This window comes from Bos grunniens, chromosome 3, assembly GCF_055505025.1.
Source record: "Bos grunniens cultivar Pamir isolate PY7600 chromosome 3, Bosgru_T2T1.0, whole genome shotgun sequence".
In the NCBI taxonomy this organism is placed as follows: Eukaryota; Metazoa; Chordata; class Mammalia; order Artiodactyla; family Bovidae; genus Bos; species Bos grunniens.
The window spans coordinates 8,796,563-8,815,939 of record NC_141167.1 but is presented as its reverse complement, the minus strand read 5'-3'; the positions used below and the strand labels follow the sequence as shown (position 1 = coordinate 8,815,939).

Sequence of the window (19,377 nt, the reverse complement as noted above, 5' to 3'; positions counted from 1 at the left end):
TCCTCAAGGCCAGAGTTCCCTGAGTCGCAGCTCTGGAGCTGAGAACAGTGGTGGTGGTGGTTTGGTTGCTAAGTCATGTCCGACTCTTATGACCCCATGGACTGTAGCCCGCCAGGCTCCTCTGTCCATGGGATGCTCCAGACAGAAATACCGGGGTGGGTTGCCATTTCCTTCTCCGGGTCCGACCCAGGAATCAAACCTGGGTCTCTGTTTGATTGTTACAGGCAGACTCTTTACCTACTGAGCTAGGAGGGAATTGCTCTCAGAACAGTGGCACCCACTTTTTCAGTTAAGCCCTTGGGGAGGGACCTGAGCCTCAGGTCTCCTTGGCTTACCTTTCCTGGTGGCGTGGAACCTCTGCCTTTCAAACTATAGGGCAGTGGCAGTCAGGGCCCCCATGGTCTCAGGACACCCAGGTTCAGTCCCTGGCTCGGAAAGATCCCCTGGAGAAGGAAATGGCAGCCCACTCCAATATTCTTGCCTGAGAAATACCATGCAGTCCATGGGGTAGCAAACGAGTCAGACACGACTTGGCAACTAAACAACAGTCTCAGTAGCTCTATGCAGTTTCCATTCCATAAGTGGAGGCTAGACATAAGCAAGCTCCTATATCTCAGCAGTGCTTGTCTCTAACTTAGCCTTTGCAACAGGCAGCTGGAGCCAGGATGAGAATTGCTAATATTGTGCTCTTTCCGGGAAACCAGCCCTCTGCCTGGCAGCCGAGGGGAGAGAGGGAGGCCTGTGTTCTTGGCTCCCCTCATCTGAAGTGCTGGCTGAGCTGGAGGTTGGGAGAGCCGTAAGTCAGGGCACAAGTCCTACAGACTCTCTGTTTTTACATTTCTTAAGGATTGTTCTTAATACTTCTTAAAGAAATGTTACTTAAAAAATGGTGTTGAAAAAGTAAGGTAACAGTATCAGAGCAGGGGGCAAATGTAAATTTTCAAGTATCAGTGAAGGATATTAGGCATTCAGGGGTCCAAAAATGTCCCAAATTCCCTACTGTTTGCTTGTCACTTGGGAGAGAGTTGTTCTGAAAAGTGTGATTGACAACCTTCAGTTCTCTGGGCAATACAGGATGTTGGTTGAACTGGAAAATGCCCTGAGGCAGTGTTGATGGAGTGATGGGATAGCATTTCTTATGCACAAATAAGACTTAAGGGAAATGATAGAGATCTGTCATGTGAAGGAGACTTAGATTTGTTCTGCATTACTCCAGAGAAGAGTCTTGTGAATCATGAGCAGAAAGTACAGTGAAGTATATTTTGGCACAAAATAAAGGAGGGTTTCAGAGGTGCCTGTAAGGGGAACAGGCCATTTCAGGAGGCAGTGAATCTATTCTTGGTGCTGGCTGAGTTTCTGCTGCAGAGGACTGGCGATTGGTTCCTGGGTATGGTGGGGTGATATAGCCACTGGGATTTTAGACAACAGTGGTTGCTGACTGATTGCATCAGAATTACAAAAATATGCAAATTCTCTGCCTTTATCTTTGACTATTCATTGAACATGGGGACCAGGATGTCTCCGTTTTTTACAGGCCTTCTGAGTGATGCTTGCTGCAGGTTTGACAGGACTTTCCAAATGTGTCATTTCCTATGGAGAGGAAGAGTTTATTTGTGCTCCACTTTTCCTACTTGGTACCCCGTCTTTCTCTCTTAGCTCCCTTCTGTACCTCTCTCCTCCCAGAACACAGGTGCGTGTAAGAGAAGTGCCCTTACTACCCACCACTGGGCAGAACATGTTGAGGGGTGCTCAGTATGTTGAGGATGTTCAGTAGTGTTGAGGGCTCTCGTTTGGAGAGCTGTCCAGTAACATCATTGACAGTTTAAGCTGCTTTTACCCTTATCCCATCAGTTCCAATTTTAGAGATTCCTACTGAAGAACCTTTCTATTTTGGCATTTTGTTTTGATCCACACACACGTGCTGTTTTTATTATCTGGTTTCAATTTGGTTTTTGTTGTTTTTGTTTTTAAGAGCCATAAGATGTGTGAAAATTGAATCTTTTTCTGGCCCAGAAAGACCAAGGAATTCCCTTAGAAATAATCAAAATTTTGAGAACACTAAAGTATACAGGACTCATGTGTACACTTGATTTTAGTCGATAATTTTAAGGGATAGGAAAAACAGAATTATCGATTAAAACCGATTTTGTGCTCATGACTAGAAGCCACAACCTGGTTAACTCCCTACTGGGAAAGGCTGATTGAAAACCGTGCCTGGCATCAGCTGCCCACCTCAGCTTTCCCTTCAGAACAGGGTATCGTGTCCTTATTACCTCCTTGGATTAAAAACTTAGTGATTCTTTTGTTTCATTCTCTCTCTTTATGGCTGTATATTGGAGTATATATCAGTGGCAGGTATAACAAATTTGCAATTTCATGGGAGTAAATCAGATAAAAGTGTATTGATGTATTTTGGGCTTCCCTGGTGGCTCAGTGGTAAAGAACTTACCTGCCAATGCAGGAGATGCGGTTTCAATCCCTGGGTCAGGAAAAACCCCTGGAAGAAGACATGGCAACCCAATTCCATATTCTTGCCTGGAGAATCCCATGGACAAAGAAGCCTGGCGGGCTACAGTCTATGGAATTGCAAAAGAGTCGGACACCACTTATGACTAAAACAACAATAATATTGATGTGTTTTAAGTTGTTTTAAAATAATCTTGTGACAAGAGAAAATTAAGTAAAAGAAGCAAAACTGATTGGTAGAGTAGTCATGTAAAAGGATCGAAGAAGGCAGTTTAAATTGAATGTTATAAGTGGAACGGAGGGAAGCATGAAGGTTCTGGCTGTACACAATGCATTGTTGCCCCTCCGTTTCCTAGCCATGTGTCTGCATGAACTCTTCTGCCTTCTTTTTTTGCTAGCTTCCTTCTTCTTCAACGTGGGGCCAGCAGTCCAATACGACAGCATGTCAGTCCCAGGCAACGCTATCATTGGCTGAAATCCAAAAACTAGAAGAGGAACGAGAACGGCAGCTTCGAGAGGAGGTAAATTTTAAAAGTGATCTAGACAATCGGTGATTCAGAATAGCCAGTGTGCATTCTGGATTAGTGGCTACTTGTCAGAGTTGCTGTGTATCTGAATTAGATATTTATTTTTCAGCTCTTTAGCCTGTATGATGGTCACTAGCAAATATGAAGGCTCTAATAGAAATAACATTAAGATTGGGTACAGAAATGTTCTGTTTCCTTTACCATAGCTCTTGAGAGAGTAGCTCAGAAACAAAAGTTACATGGGTATTTCAGAATGGGGGATGAGTTTTGTGTGGATAGCCTCTTAAAAATTTGACACTTACAATGCAGAAATTTTTTTCTCTAAAGGGTACTGGGTTCTGACTAACCTAGAAAACCTTAAAATATGACAGAAATACCATCTCTCTGCTTGTTCGTCTACATCCTGTAGTTCCTCATTAGAATAGAGAGGATACAAAAGAGTGAAAGGGGTTGGGGGGCGGCAGAACATAGTTCTTGACAGAAAGGAAAAAACGAGGAAGTGGAATGGTTTGGCTCAGCATACACTAGCTGAGTGCCATCTGTCCATTGTGTGTTTGCTGCTTGTGTGGATATAGTTGAGTCTCAGACAGACAGAATTCTCTCCCTCCATAAAGCTTACTTTTAGTTGAAGAGACAGGGACATGAAAAGACATACAGAGTTCTAGAAGGCAATATGTGTCAGAAAGAAAAATAAAGTGGAAAGGGGCGTAGGAAGAAGATTGGGAGTTAGTATTGGTGGTGGGTAGCAGTTGATTGTCTAGTTTTAGGTGTGCTGACTGGGAAGGCCTCTCTGAGAAGGTTGCATGAGGTAACTAAGTCTTAATGGAAGTACTGTACATGGGTATGATTTGAGGCAAAGCAGTCAGTTTGTTCGAGAATGCAAGCTGTCATTCTGGATCTGGGTGGTGTGGTTCACTAAAGGCCGTGAAGAGCGTCTGTGCATGTTCACCGTGTGGTGTGCATGACATCACCCAGTAGGTTAAAAGCTTTCTTCACCTTAAAATTTACCATGTTTCCTACCCTCCTTCAAAAGAAAAAAGGCTGAGCTTTCTCTGAAATCATCTCTCTTTTCTCAAAAGTTAACAGCTGGATACAGAGCAGAGTGTAGCTTCCTCCTCCAAGGCTAGAAATTCTTCCAATAATTTTGGTCCCTGCTAAATAAAAAAAAAACATAATGGTCATCAGAGTTGGAATCACAGGTCTTGGTTCTTGTTCATATCTTTGTCTGTTAGAAGTTAATAATTGCCTTGTGTTTTCATTTGATTTTCTTTGAACAGTTAAGTCTGTGCACGCTTCAAAATGCATAAAGTGCCACCCAGCAGATAGTATCCGACAGTTCTATTTCATTCTTTGCCTGGCAGTGTCCTTTCCAGGACCCTCTAACTTGTTCAGATCTGAACATGCTTGACTTGCTGCACTGGTGTGCTCTGTTTCTCAACATTTTGTCATCTGCATGTTGTCCTAGGTGGCGCTGATGGTAAGGAATCCACCTGCCAGTGCAGGAGACGTAAGAGACGAGGGTTCAATCTCTGGGTTGGGAAGATTCCCTGGAGGAAGAAGTGTCAGCCGCCTCTAGGATTCTTGCTTGGGAGAATCCCATGGACAGAGAAGCCTGGTGGGCTACAGTCCATGGGGTCACACAGTCGGACAGACTGAAGTGACTTAGCATGCACACATATTTCTTTCCATCTCGTTCTCTGTTGTCTTTTGTGATGGAATATTTTCTCAATCTTTTCTTTCAGTCCTTCTATTGAACTTTTAATGTATGCTCTCTTATTTTAAAGTTCTGAATCCATATATTGTTCCCTCTTAAGTATTTGTGTTTATAGTCTCTTATTCTTGTTCTACTGAATACAACATCTAAACTCTAAGAATAATACTTACTGATCACTCCTACTTCCCCTTGTTTCTGTTCCAACAGAATTCTGTTTGATTTGGTCTTTGGCTTTCATCTTACAGGCTGGGCTGTTTGTTCTTATTTAGGAATAAGGCACTGAGGAGCTGTCAGGAGGTTCTGGTGCATGTGGCACTTTGCTGGGCTTTGCTGTGATGGTGTCTATAGTGGTTTCTTCCATTCAAATCCCACCATCTGTTGGTATCTGTAGGTGTATTCTCTTACAGTAGGTCGACCAGCTTTCCTATAGAATAATCCACTTAACTGGTTCAGCCTGTTTAAAAAGGAAAGTTTTAATTTTCTGCTGGGGAGAGGTGAGGGATAGCTGCCAAGTGTGTTGGGTAGGGAAGGTAGTCAGGGTCTTGATGTTGCTTTTTACAGACTTGTCTTCCTTTGTTTGAGATAGCCATGCCTGTAATTCCAGAGCTTTCTGTATGAATTGACCTGTTTCTGAGCTTCCTTTTACTTGGTTTCAACTTATTGGGTCTGTTGTATTGGCTGTCTTTATTTGCTTGCTTTCCACCTTTTAAAAACTTTTCTGTTCTCTTTGTCCTTAAAGTTTATGTTTTAGAAAAAAATTATTTTTGTCATTTTGATAGGACTTTGGAAATAAACATATTACATTTTTATGCTTAATCAGAAGTCCTATTTAATTTTTAAGAAGTAATTCTTAATCTCTCTCTATTCTCGTCTCAGTCCTTCTGACTGTTTCATCTGTATTTGCAGCAGAGTAGTTAACTGTAGTTGTTCAGTTGCTTCCCAGGTGGCACTTGTGATAAAGAACCCACCTGCCAACACAGGAGACTTAAGAAACGTGGGTGTGATACCTGGGTTGGCAAGATCCCTTGGAGGAGGGCATGGCAATGCACTCCAGTATTCTTGCCTGGAAACTCCCATGGACAGAAGAGCCTGGAGGGTACAGTCCATAGGATCACAGAGTCAGGCACAACTGAAGCGTCTCAGCACACACACTTCTGTTGTGCCTACAGCAGAGGCGCCAGCAGAGGGAATTGATGAAAGCTCTCCAGCAGCAGCAGCAGCAGCAACAGCAGAAACTCTCAGGCTGGGGGAACGTCAGCAAACCTGCAGGCACCGCAAAGTCTCTTCTGGAGATCCAACAGGAAGAAGCCAGGCAGATGCAGAAGCAGCAGCAACAGCAGCAGCAACACCAGCAGCCAAACAGAGCCCGGAATAATACGGTGGGTCCGTCTTCCTGAGCGGTTGTTGTGTGGACTGGTGGTGTGAGTTATCTGTTCTGACTGGTGGGCTCTCTTTTTGTCTTTTTAATGTTATTAACTGTAGTTATTTGTGTCTCCTTCTTTAACAGCATTCCAACCTGCACACCAGCATTGGGAATTCTGTTTGGGGCTCTATAAATACCGGTCCCCCTAACCAGTGGGCCTCTGACCTAGTCAGTAGTATCTGGAGCAGTGCTGACACTAAAAACTCCAACATGGGATTCTGGGATGATGCAGTGAAAGAGGTGGGACCTAGGAACTCAACAAACAAAAATAAAAACGCCAGTCTCAGGTAGGGCTCAAAGCGATTGACCTGTGTTCCTTGGTGGATTGGGGGAGGAAGGGCATGTGAGGAGTATGATAATGGGTGGCCAGAGAAAGGTAGTTATTTAGTTTTTACTTACTTTCACCTATATCCTGGCATGTAAGGTGATAGTTTGATGATTGTTTTTCTTCCCTATGGAAACACATCGGTATTATTACTAGTGGCTCCTTTGGTTGCTGGACATGGAGTCTATTGCCTGTCATGTGGTAAACGCTTAATATTTTTTGTTACTGCTCTTGAATATTTCTCTAAGGTGGTCTCTAGATTCTAGCATTTTCTCTAAAATTTTAAGTTAGAGTATTATAAACACTTAAACTGTTTTATTTTTATGATGAATTTGTTACATCTTAAATTCATCTTTCTTTTTGTTGAACAAGCATGGGTTTTAATGTTAAGTCATGAATTCAAATCCCAGCACTAGCACTTACGATCTGTGTGACCTTGGGCAGGAGGGAACCTCTTTGAGCCTCAGTTCCCTCATCTGTAAAACGAAGATAACAATAACAGCTTCATGGGTGTGGTTGTAAAGGTTAAGTGAATATGTGTGAAGTAGTTAGTAAAGTGCCTGGCACATAGTAACTACTTAATAAATGGTAGTGCTGTCAGAATATTTCTTCTCAATTAACTGAGGGCTTAATATGTGATGAATAGGACACTGAATAACATGTTGAGCATCTTTGCCAGGCACTGTGCTCTAGGCCTTTGCATATAGTATTTTTATTCCTTTTAATAACCCAAAGAAGTATTAGTATCATTTTACAGATGAGGAAACTGAGGCTTAGCAAAATTTAAAATCTTACCGACGGACACATGAGAAGAACTTAATAATTTCTCTGAAGAGAAGCCCGTATTCACAAACTAGAATGTATTAACCGAGGCTAGATTTTAATAGGTACTGAGTAAACTCCCCCATCCCCAACCCCAGTATTTCACTTTTTTGTTTTTGGACTTTTGTTTGTTTGTCTGTTTGTTTTCATTTTCGGAGCCAAGAATTGGATTGCTGGACGGCCATCCAGTGTTGCCAAGACATTATCTATGTATGGTGTTAGAGTATGATTATAACAGTAACAGTTCCTGGGAATATAATACCACCCTATTGTTTTGCTTTAGTAAATCTGTAGGTGTGTCTAACCGGCAGAATAAGAAAGTAGAAGAAGAAGAAAAATTGCTGAAGCTCTTTCAGGGAGTAAATAAAGCCCAAGATGGATTTACCCAGTGGTGTGAACAGATGCTTCATGCCCTTAATACGGCAAATAACTTGGATGGTAAGAACTGGGGAGGGAAACCCAGCATGTGGAATGGCAGAGCAGGCCCCACAAAGAGTTAGGAAATTGAAATGATGGGCCAGCCTTCAGGAGGTGAAGTCTGATGGAGGTCAAGTCCTGCACCTACTGTAAGAACTGGACTCTTTTACAGCATTACTTGTGAGAAAAGTTCTGTAATACTGTGCTGAACTAGGTTACCAGTGGACACCAGGGTAGCTGCAGGCTGTCCTGTGATGGACAGGGCAGAAGAGATCACGGTTCTCTCCTGCTCATTTTTGGGGAGCATCACCAGATGAACAAAGGAGACTAACTGTTACACTGGAGACCTAGGTCAGCCTGCACAAGAGAAGACTGAGGTGGCGTGAGAGTTTTCCCCTTCCTGCCTTTGGGGGCAGGGGTGGGAGTCGTGACTGAGCAGGTAGACATGCTTTGTATGGGATAAAGCTGAGACCTATAATGTATGCAAATGAAAAGGTTTCAGCGCAGTTTGAAGAAAAACTTGCTGCTTGTTGGTTGTTCACAAAGAGAATTGTCTGCCTGAGATGGAAGCAAATACTTCCCTCACCCGCAAATGTTTGAACAGAGACCAGTCAGGTCGGTGTGGACGGGATTCCCATAACTCGTGAGGTTTGCTGAACTAGTCCATCTCTGATGTCTTTTCTAAAGCCAGAAACCTTAAAAAAAAAAAAAAGGGCAGGAAAAGAATTGGAAGGGTTCCTTTGCAGCAGTGTGACATAGCTGATGGTCAGAACGAGTCAGAAAGCAAGAGCGAAAAATAGTAATGGCTACCATCCATTAAGCACCTACCATGTACTAGGCACTTTTTGGGGGTTAATACGTGTTATCCTAGTGATGTTAATTTTGGCCATAACTTAACCTTTACAATGTCAGTGATGTTATCCCCGTTTTATAAATTAGGAAACGGAGGCTCAGGAAGGTTAAGTAGCTCATCAAGGTCACACAGTGAGCAAATTTCAGTCAAGTTTTAAACCCATGTCTGTCTAACTCTGATGCTTGGACTTTTCTCCTGCACCACACTGCTTCATGTCGAATTTTTCTGTGTAAACAGAGGTTATCTCAGTGAAGCAAAAGGAGGCTGCAGCTTTATCTTCAGTATCTGTTATAGTGCCTGGCATGTACCATGGCACTTAAAACATATTGACTGAATTTAAAGAAGAGAAGAAAGGAATCCCCAGATTAGTCTTAGGGAAGCAGTTGTTTCCATCAACATAGTTTCTACCAAAATAACATTTAGTGAAACAAATACACGTGTGATACCTTCATCTCTGTGATATTTCAGACAATTTGGGGCATTAAATGAGAGTGGGGTTACCCCCATGACTACAGAGCAGGTTAAAGAAGTTAGCGTATTTAGCATAATAGCTGCATGCCTTTCCAGTTTCCATCATTCACGTCCCTGTTAGGTGTTAAAATATATTGAAGACTGACCCTGATCTCTGCTGTGTGGTATTTCATTGTTACTCTCTCTGTCTTCTCCCCTCTCATGTTACAGTGCCCACATTTGTTTCGTTCCTGAAGGAAGTAGAATCTCCATATGAGGTCCATGATTACATTAGGGCCTATTTAGGAGATACCTCTGAGGCCAAGGAGTTTGCAAAGCAGTTCCTTGAGCGCCGTGCCAAACAGAAAGCCAACCAGCGGCAACAGCAGCAGCAGCAACAGCAACAACAGCAGCAGCAGCAGCAGCAGCAGCAGGTAAGGCAGCAGAGTGAGTGCTGTGCCCTGGTCAATATTAGTGTCTTGAAAGTGGAGCCGCCAGAGAAATGAAATTTTAAAATACTACTACCATTTTTGTACATCACATGACTGGAACCTTTTAAAACCAGGTAGACTTGACATTTTCAAATTACATGTCCTGAGACCTTTGTGAACTTGCCAAATAGCAAGTATATAACTATTCATTCACTGTTAGGCATACCAGCCCCATTTTTCTTGGTTCATATAGGTGCCTCTGTCCAGTTGCAAATGCCAACTTGTCATAGACGCATAAATTTGGTTTTAGTAGTTAAAACTCACCAATGGTAACTCTCTGAAGCTCCAGATCATTTGTTTCCAGTACTGACAATACTGTACCTGCCAAATATCTCATACACTGTTGATGAGAATGTAAATGTATAATTGGTTCTTGTTATTCTCGGGAGCTCTATTCTGTGAACTTGCTGCTAACACAGAATTAGCAAATTCTGAACCATTGCTCCTAGGGGGTTAGGTTTCTGTGGACCTGTGTTATAGCATTTTTGTCAGCTTATAACTGTGGAATGCTGATAACCTTGTTCTGTGTGTGGTTCTGTTTAAGGATGCGTTATTTAAATACATTGCTGCTTCCTTAATACTGAACTCACAGCCAGTGCCACTATAACTCGTGCCTGAATAAAGCGTACCTAGCACACACGTTTCTGAGGCGCATCACAGCCTCTGGGCCCTTTAGAAACACTAGACAGCACTCGACCCTCGGGAGCCACTTTAGACAAGGACTCACCAACAGCATGTAGAAACAGGCCCCGAAACAGACCGAGGAAGACGCTCCTCTGCAGTGTGAGCGCTGAGACGAGAAGGCAGAAAGTATTGCCCAGTTCTGCCTCAACTGGGAACATGTATCTTGGGCAGGTCAGGTTTTCATTGCTCTGTAGACACGCATATTCAGAGTGAGGACAGAAACACTTCAAGTACGCAAATTTGCAGATAACGGAATCCATGAATGATAAGGATTGTCTTTACAAGTTTTCTGAAAAACAATCTGTCAGGACTCATGGAGAGGCTTAAGAATATTTTTAATCTCGTAGTTCTTCTACTAGAGATAATGTTTGTCAGAGTGCATTTTTAGCAATGTGTAAGGTACAGAGAAGTATAGGGCATTTAAAATCCATTTGGATAGATGGGGCTAATGGATCAACTGAAGGAAAAATGAAAGATGTGAACACAAACAGCCCCAGGAAAAATATGTTAAGGAATCAAGAGAAGACACTGTGCAGCAGTACCAAGGCCTACGTGTGTGAGGGTCGCCTCTGCGCACAGCCAGGCTCGCCCCCCGCCCGTTCCGCCGCCCAGCTCGGGAGCCTGATCCCAGTTCAGACTGCGTTGCTCTCACAGGAGCAGCACATAGTGTGAACAGCTGGTAGACCGTTTCATAGTTTAGCCAGTTGGTATAAAGTATTTGAATAATATTTTGGGAGCAGATCCCTTCTGGGATTGCTGCTATGAATAAAGTGCATGACATGAACTTTGTTTTGCTTAATAATGGGCTGTCAGCCGGTCTGTAGGCTCCCCTCTCTGTCCCGGGGCCCGGAGAACGAAGGAGCCTTCCACTTTGAGTAGGTGAGGGGTGTAAATCGCCAGAGAGCAACTTCCAGATGAATGGTACAGATTAGATTCCATGTGTGTCTGGCGAGTTGTCTTTTTTTTTTTTTAATTTTGTTTAATTTTTTGCTGTGCTGGGTTGTGGGCTCTTCTCTAGTTGCAGTGAGCGAGGGCCCTCTCCATCGTGATGCACAGGCTTTCTCATGCAGTGGCTTCTCTTACGGAGCACAGGCTCTAGTGCAGGCTCAGAAGCTGTGGCTCCCAGGTTCCAGGGCACAGGCTCAGTCCTTCCACAGCAGGTGGGACCTTCCCAGATCAGGGATCGAACCTGTGACCCTTGTATTGGCAGGCGGATTCTTTACCACTGAGCCACCAGGGAAGCCCCTGGAGAGGTTTTGACAAGTGTGCTGTCCCAGCAGTGTGGACACCTGGAGACCCCAGGATGGGCCTTGTGGAGACACACAGCCTAAGTGGGTTGTCTGAATCTCAGTGAAGGGAAGAAGGTGGCTCAGTGGACTGCTCTCAGTTTCATTGTTACCAGAATCCGTGGTAGGCTTCCTGTTCTTAAACTCCTCCTCGGTAAGGTGAGGCCAGATGAGCCAGTTTCTGAGGGTGGGCCAAGCTCGTGTCCACTGTGTGATCTCAGCGGTGCCATCTTGTGTTACAGGACTCTGTGTGGGGCATGAACCACAGTGCACTCCATTCAGTGTTTCAGACCAATCAGACCAACAACCAACAATCCAGTTTTGAAGCTGTACAAAGTGGCAAGAAGAAGAAAAAGCAGAAGATGGTCCGAGCAGATCCTAGTCTATTAGGTGAGCACAGGCCTGAAGTCTTAGCTGGGTGTTGGGGGTGAAGTATATGCGAGTCCCATGGTGGAGGGTTTTTCAAGAAGGAAAATTTTTTTTACAAAAAATAAGTTTTTTTAGCCAGTTCAAAATAGTATTTACTGGGAATCTCTGCAAGAGCTATGCCTTATCTATTATAGGGAGCAAGAAAAAGAATATATTGTATGGTGCCTTAAATTTTAAAGACTTTTTCATATCTAACATAAATTTTCCTAAAAACCTTTCAGTTTAGTTGGAAAATAATGCTGATGGAGAACAGTAAATGTTGTTTAAAATGTAAAGTGCCGATTTGTGTGGAAGCAGACCATAATCAAATCAGATGCTCAAAAAAGAACAGATGTTTGTTGATATTCACTGTATAATAGTCTCAGAATTACACTGCATTATGAGGCGATGTTCCAGCATTAACAATAGTAAACCAAGGCCTAGAGGATTGAGAACGCTTCCCAGAGTCACTCAGCAGCTAGCAGTGCAGCTGGGGTTTCACAGCAGGTCTGTTTTCTCTTCACTCTTCTGTGTTACCCATAGCTATTCTTGTTTTCCCCATGACTCTTCTTACCCAGTGTTAGGGACCAATGTCATCATACAAGTCAGCTCTGAGGAAAAGGTGACGCCTAAATTGGGGCTTTGAAAAAGCAGGAAGGATAGGGTATGGTGTTTCTGGAATAACAAACAGCATAGGCAAAGCTGATCGGGCTACCTTTGTTTCTTAAACTGGCCTGACAACCTCACCGACAAGGATGAAATTAAAATTTTTCTCTGTTCATGAATGTACTCATGAGATGTTATAAAACTGTGTTGTCTGGAATAGAATGGTTGTATTGGCAAAGATGGCAGGTTGGGAAGTCAGGCAAACTCGTTGGAGAGTGCAATTTAGACCAGGTGAAAGATAGTGGTGGCCTAGGGTGGGGCTTTGGCACTGGAGATGGAGAGGAGTTAGATGGATTTCAGAAAGTTAGGGATAGGCTTGGGCAAGGAGAAAGGAAAGGTTTAGGCAGCAGGATGGAGAGAGTTGCCCTTTTGATAAAATGATGAGCACTGGAAAGTGGAGCAGGCTTATGGGGAAAGGACGTGCTGTTTCAGTGCTGGTGGACCGAGTGTGAAGTGACAGGGAGGCATCGTACGGAGGTGAAAGAGCTGACAGTACAGTGAGAGGTGACTGCTCTGCCCTTGCTGGGATCCATACTCCAGAGGTTTCCTGCCCTGGGGAAATAATACAGCAGTAACAAACCTAGCGTTGAGCACCGCCCCTTGGAGCTGTGCTCTGCGAGCGGGCTTTGGATACACCTAGAGGTCTGGCGCAGTTTTGTTTTCTTCTGCCTCTCTTGGAAGGTTACGTTAAGGATGGATGGATCAATCCAAAATTTTGTCCAGTTTTGACAGAAATAGATGAATGTAGATTTTAGAGTGTTTTTCAGTTCTGGTTGTGAGTTCTAGCGAATAATCTCCCACTATTTAGCTGTGGTACTTGGCTAGGGCAGTAGGGGTGGGTTCCTCTGAAAATGAGGTGTAAATGTTTTTGGATTAAATATTTGATCTGACCCCATTGTTTATTATAGATGTAAGAAAGAAAGGGACTTAAATCCCCCTTCACGGAAATGAGAGGGAGGTTGTTCTGGGACTAGAGTTTTAAGGAGTATATATCTTGAAAGGGAAGGAGAAAAATTAAATATAAGGGAAGTAAAACTATTCAGAAAATACTGAAGAAACTCACCTGGGTGAGCTCTTGCTTATATACCATTTAATGAGAATTTTTGCTCAAGTAAACCTTCTGGAAATTCCTCTGATAATTTCTGCCCCATACCCACTAACCATTTATTATTGTTTCTAGTTGATACATGCTTTATTGACTTGCAGATTAAGAAAAATTAACAAATATACATCAGTCACAAGTTACCCATGCACATAATAGGAAAACAAATTCAAATTTGACCCCATTGTATCCATTAAGAAAGTGGTCACTGATCAAAATAGCATTTTGCTTCTAAAACAAACCTTCAGAACCAGCCCGGCCCCATTTTAATGCTCATGTCCTGCACTGCGCTTGTGTTTTCCTCTAGTTTTTCAGGCTGGCAAGTGCCATTGTGAGCCAGCACCCTGTGCTTGGGTATGAGAAATACACACGCAAAGTGCCCTTGTTCACCAGTCACAGTTTTCTTACAATAACAGTCCCCCAGACCTTAAAGTCATGTGAGGGGAATCTGTTGTTCTCACCCTAAGAGAGTGTGGTGGTTGGAGCTGGGCATACCGGGCCCCAGTCCCTGTTGGTATTGCCTGGGGTCTCGTGACCCCCCAGAGCACCCCACTTCTGTCAGGTGCGGAGGAGTGCCCTCCTCACTGGTTTTTTTTTGACAAGTAAAGGAGAGCCCATCTGCTAAAGCCAGTCCAGTAATCATTCTGTTACAGCAGTGAATACTTAACCGTTTTGGGCCCCAGGTTTCTTTTCCCAGTCCCGTCTCTGTATGACTAAAATAGTTTGTGTTTTTTTGCATTCCCGCTTTTATTGCATGTAGCTCATTTTGTTTTTATCACATTTCATTTGTTCTCGAGATACATGTGAAGTCAAAGAAAAACTTGCTTTTGAGCCGAGTAATAGTTCATTTCATAGACTGTTCTTTAGGGTTTACATTTACCTAAATAACTGTTATTTTCAAGTATGAACACACTAAGCCTTTCATTATTTTGACGGGAAAAAAGTCCTGCAGGTTATGGGAACACAGTTGAGGGGTAGAACTCAGGTTGGGGTTTGGAATCCTAACCTCTTCCAATAGGAGGCCTTGGAAACAGCTTGTACCACAGCTTCCTTGATTAAAAAATAGGGATGAAAAAAAAAAATAGGGATGTTTATGTTTTCAAATCAGGATATTTTGGAGTCAGTGTAATGTAATTATTTTTATTATGTAAGACATTTTTGTGTATTATTGGTACATTTAAAGTGTGTATTTGTTTGAAAACTTGAATGTTAAAGGGCAAAAAGGAGGGGGCAAAAGCTCGAAGTAATATTAACAGAGCTGCTTTTAGACTGGAGAGCTTCGCCTGTTTACTTTTTGATACTCAAACAGCAACTGAGACAGTTTGGGGTTTCATTTAGGGTGGTTGAACTGAAAGCATTTTGAGACTCACTTATTCCATAGAGGCCCTGTTAATAGTACCTTTTATCAGTCTCTGATTATGTGGAGTTTATTCAAAACTTATACATGACTGATGGCATTAGGTTTTCAGACCTCAGTAGTGTTTGTAAGCTCATCTGTGCTAGTATTGCCTTTTCTAAACCAGATAGCATTTTGGTTCATCAGTACAGCTCAGTGAGATCCTTGCCTTTGGTGGTCTACTTACAGTAGGTTGAGCTGAATAAGGGAGTTTTTTCATTTCTGTGCTGTCTTCTGTATGATAGGAAGAGCAGCTGAGAGCTCTCAGGAGCTTGTAGCCTGCGTTCCCTGGAGCCTCCTACCCCCAGAGCAGAACCTCTCAACCAGAACTTTGGCAGTGTTTTGGATTCAAAGTATTCCCAATTAGTGAATGGGGCTGAAGTAGTGATTATTCTCACTGAGATGTCACAGTCATTTGGTCTAGTGGTTATAAAGTACTTAGTGTGTTATTCTTGTCCTCCCCCTGCCCCTTTCTTCTAAGGTAGCGACACCCGAATGAACTTCTCCCCGTAGCCAGCCTGGCCTGGCTTTGACACACACACACGCACACTCACCCCAGGCCTGGATTCAGGACTCCCCAGGACAGTGGTTTGCAGTTCTTTTTAAGCAGTGATGCTGGTGTGTGTATGTATTTCTTCCCTAATTAAATTATATCAGAACCTTAAGAAATAAAACATATAAAAATAGAATCTCTCACTGGAAGGGCAGGAAAACTGCTGCATTGACCTTTATCCTTTCTTCTTCCTCCTTTTAGTATCCCTGTTGGTATACTCAAAAACGGGAGACTGAAATTCCAGCCCCCTGCCTGAGTTTGAGCCACAGGGTTGTCTGGTCAACATTGATCACTCATTGCAGATTTTTCCCTGCAGGGTTTTCAGTCAACGCTTCCTCGGAGCGACTCAATATGGGTGAGATTGAAACTGTGGATGACTACTGAGCGCCTGCCAGAGCAGACTGGCCTTCCCTCTCCTCTCTGCCGACCATGGATTCTCCAGCTTTGGACACAACACTTAACTCACCATATATTCTCTGTCACTGCAACAAATCACAGAACCGATCATCTCAGGCTTTTTCTTCTAGCCCTTTGTGTCCAGGATTCTTTAAACCGTTCTTGTTGGTGCGCATCTCAGACTGTGGATGAGTGGACCGGACGTCTCGGGGGCGGCAGTGGGGACTCCTCCCCAGCAAGGCTGACTGTGGGCAGCATGTGTTCACGGTGCCGTGATTTCACCTCCTGTCTCCCAGAAAGTGTGTTGGGATCTGCCAGTAGCGATTTACTTTCTCTTGTCATTTTTTCCCTTCTGTTTGATTTTTATTTTTCTTCTTTTTCCCCGCCCCACCCCCCAAACGGGCAAGGGGTCTGACTGGTGCAATCATGAAGAGAGTTAATGGTAACAGACATTGGCCAGCAACAAAACACCCACGGACTGTGACTTGAGCGTCCGACAGAGACAGTCAGAGCTCTTCCAGTCTGCAGGTGGCACCGCCACGGCTAACTTCGGGATTGCATCCAAGAGGCCCTGAGTGGGTGGGGTTTAGACTGATTGGTTTGATGTTGCACACCCCTCACCCTCATTCTTTCTGAGGATCCTTTCAGAGAAAGGGTTCTTGGTTTTTCTTCATTAGGTAGTGACTTCCAAGCAAGCTGACTTCTCTCCTGGCATACTCCAACCTGATCGGACAAAGGAAGCCCTATGGCCTGGGAGAGGAACTTATTTTTAATTTTTCTTTCTTACAAAAACGGATTTTTTCCCATAAATATTTTTACTTCAGAGGACTAGGACCAGTTTGTTTTGGGCCTTTCTGCTGAAAATTTGTCTCGTTTAAGAGGCAGTTAGGATCTTTACCATATGTATGAATTTGTATAATTTCATTTTGGATAGGGATAAACTGCTTCTGATAAAAGCCCGGAATTTCATCTGGTTCCTCAGAGCATTGCGTGTGTGTCTTGCTGTGGCCCCGAAAGGTTTTGTCTAAAGATTCTGGAACGGCAAGGTGCTGGCTTGCCTTTTCTGAAAAGAGAACATGCAAAACCTGACCATCTTTTAAGACCTGCATCCGTGGAAACCACTAAACAGGAGATTCCCGTGGGATGGAGGGGACGGGAGAGAGGAGCCTGGTTCTGGCTTCGATCGTGGCCTCCTAATACCCCTTCACTGCAAGTATAAATGTATTCAAGCTCTATTTATAAGCAAATACTCTTCCTGCCTCCGCCAACCCCCCACAGAACATCACCTGAAATTGCCAGTCACACTTTGGTCTGCAACCACCGGACCGTCCATCCCCGCACAAGAAGTGCTGTGGTTCGGGTGGCTCCTGGTCGAGCGCCTTCCCTTTCTGACATCATGGCCCAAGGAAGGCTGGAGTTGCTCTGAGAGCTGTTTGGTTTGGGATGATTCTATTTGCTTTCTGTTTTTATTCTTTTGGATCAGCATTCTCCCTATCCCTTTTGGCCGCCCTCCCTCCTAAACATGTACAATAACTATACAGAGACTGCTACAAACTTGTATATAGTTTTTGGATCAAACAGCATGAGGAGATGGGGAACCATTAAAAACTGGGGCTCCTGCTCTCCTTTGCTTTGTAAATTCAAAAGTGGGGGTGGGGAAGAGGGACAGTTAAGATGTTTACAGAACTTTAAGCTCCCTCGGAACTTTTGCCAGTGTGGAGGAAAATAAAAAAGACCTTAAATAAAATCTGGTGGTATTCTGTCTGGGTACATCTCTTGTACTCACGCTTGTTGAGGTGAGTTTTGCACTAAGCCATGTTCTTGACACCGTGGAAAAGCTGCAGACACGTGAGTGCCCAGGATGTGGAGGCAGCCATGGCTTTCTCCGGCAGGCTTGGAGACGCTGACTGGTTCTTTAGTTGGAGAGCGTAGAGGTCAAGGCAAACGGGGTAAGTTGATTCAGTGTCCGTATTCCTTGGCCTCTCTCTGCTGACCTGTGGCTTGTCTCCTTCCCTCACCACACAGACACACACACCCCACCCCCCTGAAAGTCCCCTCCAGAACCTGCCCACACCTTCCAGACTAGACTCAACTCCGCTTGTTCGGGGGAAAGTTAGAAACACAAGCATTTGGGAGAAGGTCGGCAGATTTGGGGGAAGCAAAGTCATTTTAGTCATGGAACATTACGCTTGCTTAACCAGCAGCACTGCTTCTACCTGAGGAGTTTCCCACATATTGGAAAGAAACCACTCTTTCCTAGGAATGTTTGTTTCTGTCGCAATTCTATCAGTTTTTCACAGTCTCATTTACTCTTTCACTTCCAGCGACCATGTTCTTACCTCTTTCTGTGAACGTGAAGTGAAAGTCACTCGGTCATGTCCGACTCTTTGAGACCCCAGTTCCCCAGGCGAGAATACTGGAGTGGGTAGCCTTTCCCATCTCCAGGGGATCTTCTCGATCCAGGGAGTGAACCCAGGTCTCCCAAATTGCAGGCGGGTCCTTTACCACCTGAGCCACAAGGGAAGCCCAACAATACTGGAGTGGGTAGCCTATCCCTTCTCCAGCGGATCTTCCCAACCCAGGAATCGAACCAGGATCTCCGCATTGCAGGTGGATTCTTTACCAACTGAACTATCAGGGTAGCCCCTTTCTGTGAATATACTGGCAAATTACCTAAGCTCTTCCTGAGTTTTAAAGTATTTGTTTTGTACACAGTTTGCTTCCAGTTGTCATAAGTCAGAATTTCAAAAACATCCAGACAAGATAATTTTATTATGGACACTTTCCCCCAAGGGCGTTGGTGTCCTGCTTACTGTTGCTACATAATGGCCCCAAATTGGCTGACAACAACCCTTTCATTGGTAATTTTGTGATTCAGGACCTTGTAGGAAGGGCTCACGTGGATAGTTCTTCCATGGTTCTTCTCTGGTCTTGTTCAGATGTCAGCAGGGGCTGCGGTCTTGGGAAGGTTCCATTGGGTTGGCCAATACAATGGCTCACTCTTGTGAATGGTGAGTGGTTGGTGCTGGCAGTTGTTGGCTGGGCACTCTGCTAGGTCGATGGCTGGAGGAGTTGTCTGTGCTTCAATGTGAGTGGTGGCTACAGGTAGGTGGGCTGCTTGTTCGGGCGCTGACTCCCACCCCTGGGGCAGAGGCTGCCTCATGTCTTCTGACTTTCTCTGACACTTTATTCTGTCAAGGTAGTCACAAGCCATTCAGATTCAGGGGTTTGGGAACTGGAGTGAGTGGTCAAGTCATTCTAGAAGAGCAGGCAAATGGGAATTATCTTCACGAGACGAGGTTCTGTGTATATACCAAGGAGCTTGAACTCTTCATTGGCTCTGAGTTGAGGGCTCTTTTCTTAATTTCAAGATAATGGTCAGTTCAGTTGCTCAGTAG

The 19,377-nt window shown here is 44.0% G+C and overlaps 1 protein-coding gene across 14 annotated transcripts in view; it reads left to right on the top strand.

Moving 5' to 3' along the window:
- GIGYF2 (GRB10 interacting GYF protein 2) overlaps positions 1-17,726 on the top strand; it is a 127,510-nt gene extending 109,784 nt beyond the window's left edge. For 8 of the 14 annotated variants that reach the window (XM_086377873.1, XM_086377839.1, XM_086377871.1 and 5 more), the window contains 7 exons: positions 2,865-2,987; positions 5,877-6,086; positions 6,215-6,417; positions 7,561-7,715; positions 9,229-9,431; positions 11,701-11,848; positions 15,900-17,726. In XM_086377873.1, the coding sequence (XP_086233999.1) occupies positions 2,865-2,987; positions 5,877-6,086; positions 6,215-6,417; positions 7,561-7,715; positions 9,229-9,431; positions 11,701-11,848; positions 15,900-15,967 (1,110 nt within the window). In that variant the 3' untranslated portion in view covers positions 15,968-17,726. The remainder of the gene's footprint in view (positions 1-2,864; positions 2,988-5,876; positions 6,087-6,214; positions 6,418-7,560; positions 7,716-9,228; positions 9,432-11,700; positions 11,849-15,899) is intronic. The other 6 variants (XM_086377904.1, XM_086377863.1, XM_086377893.1 and 3 more) reach the window with 3 other exon arrangements.
- The last annotated feature ends 1,651 nt before the right edge of the window (positions 17,727-19,377 follow it).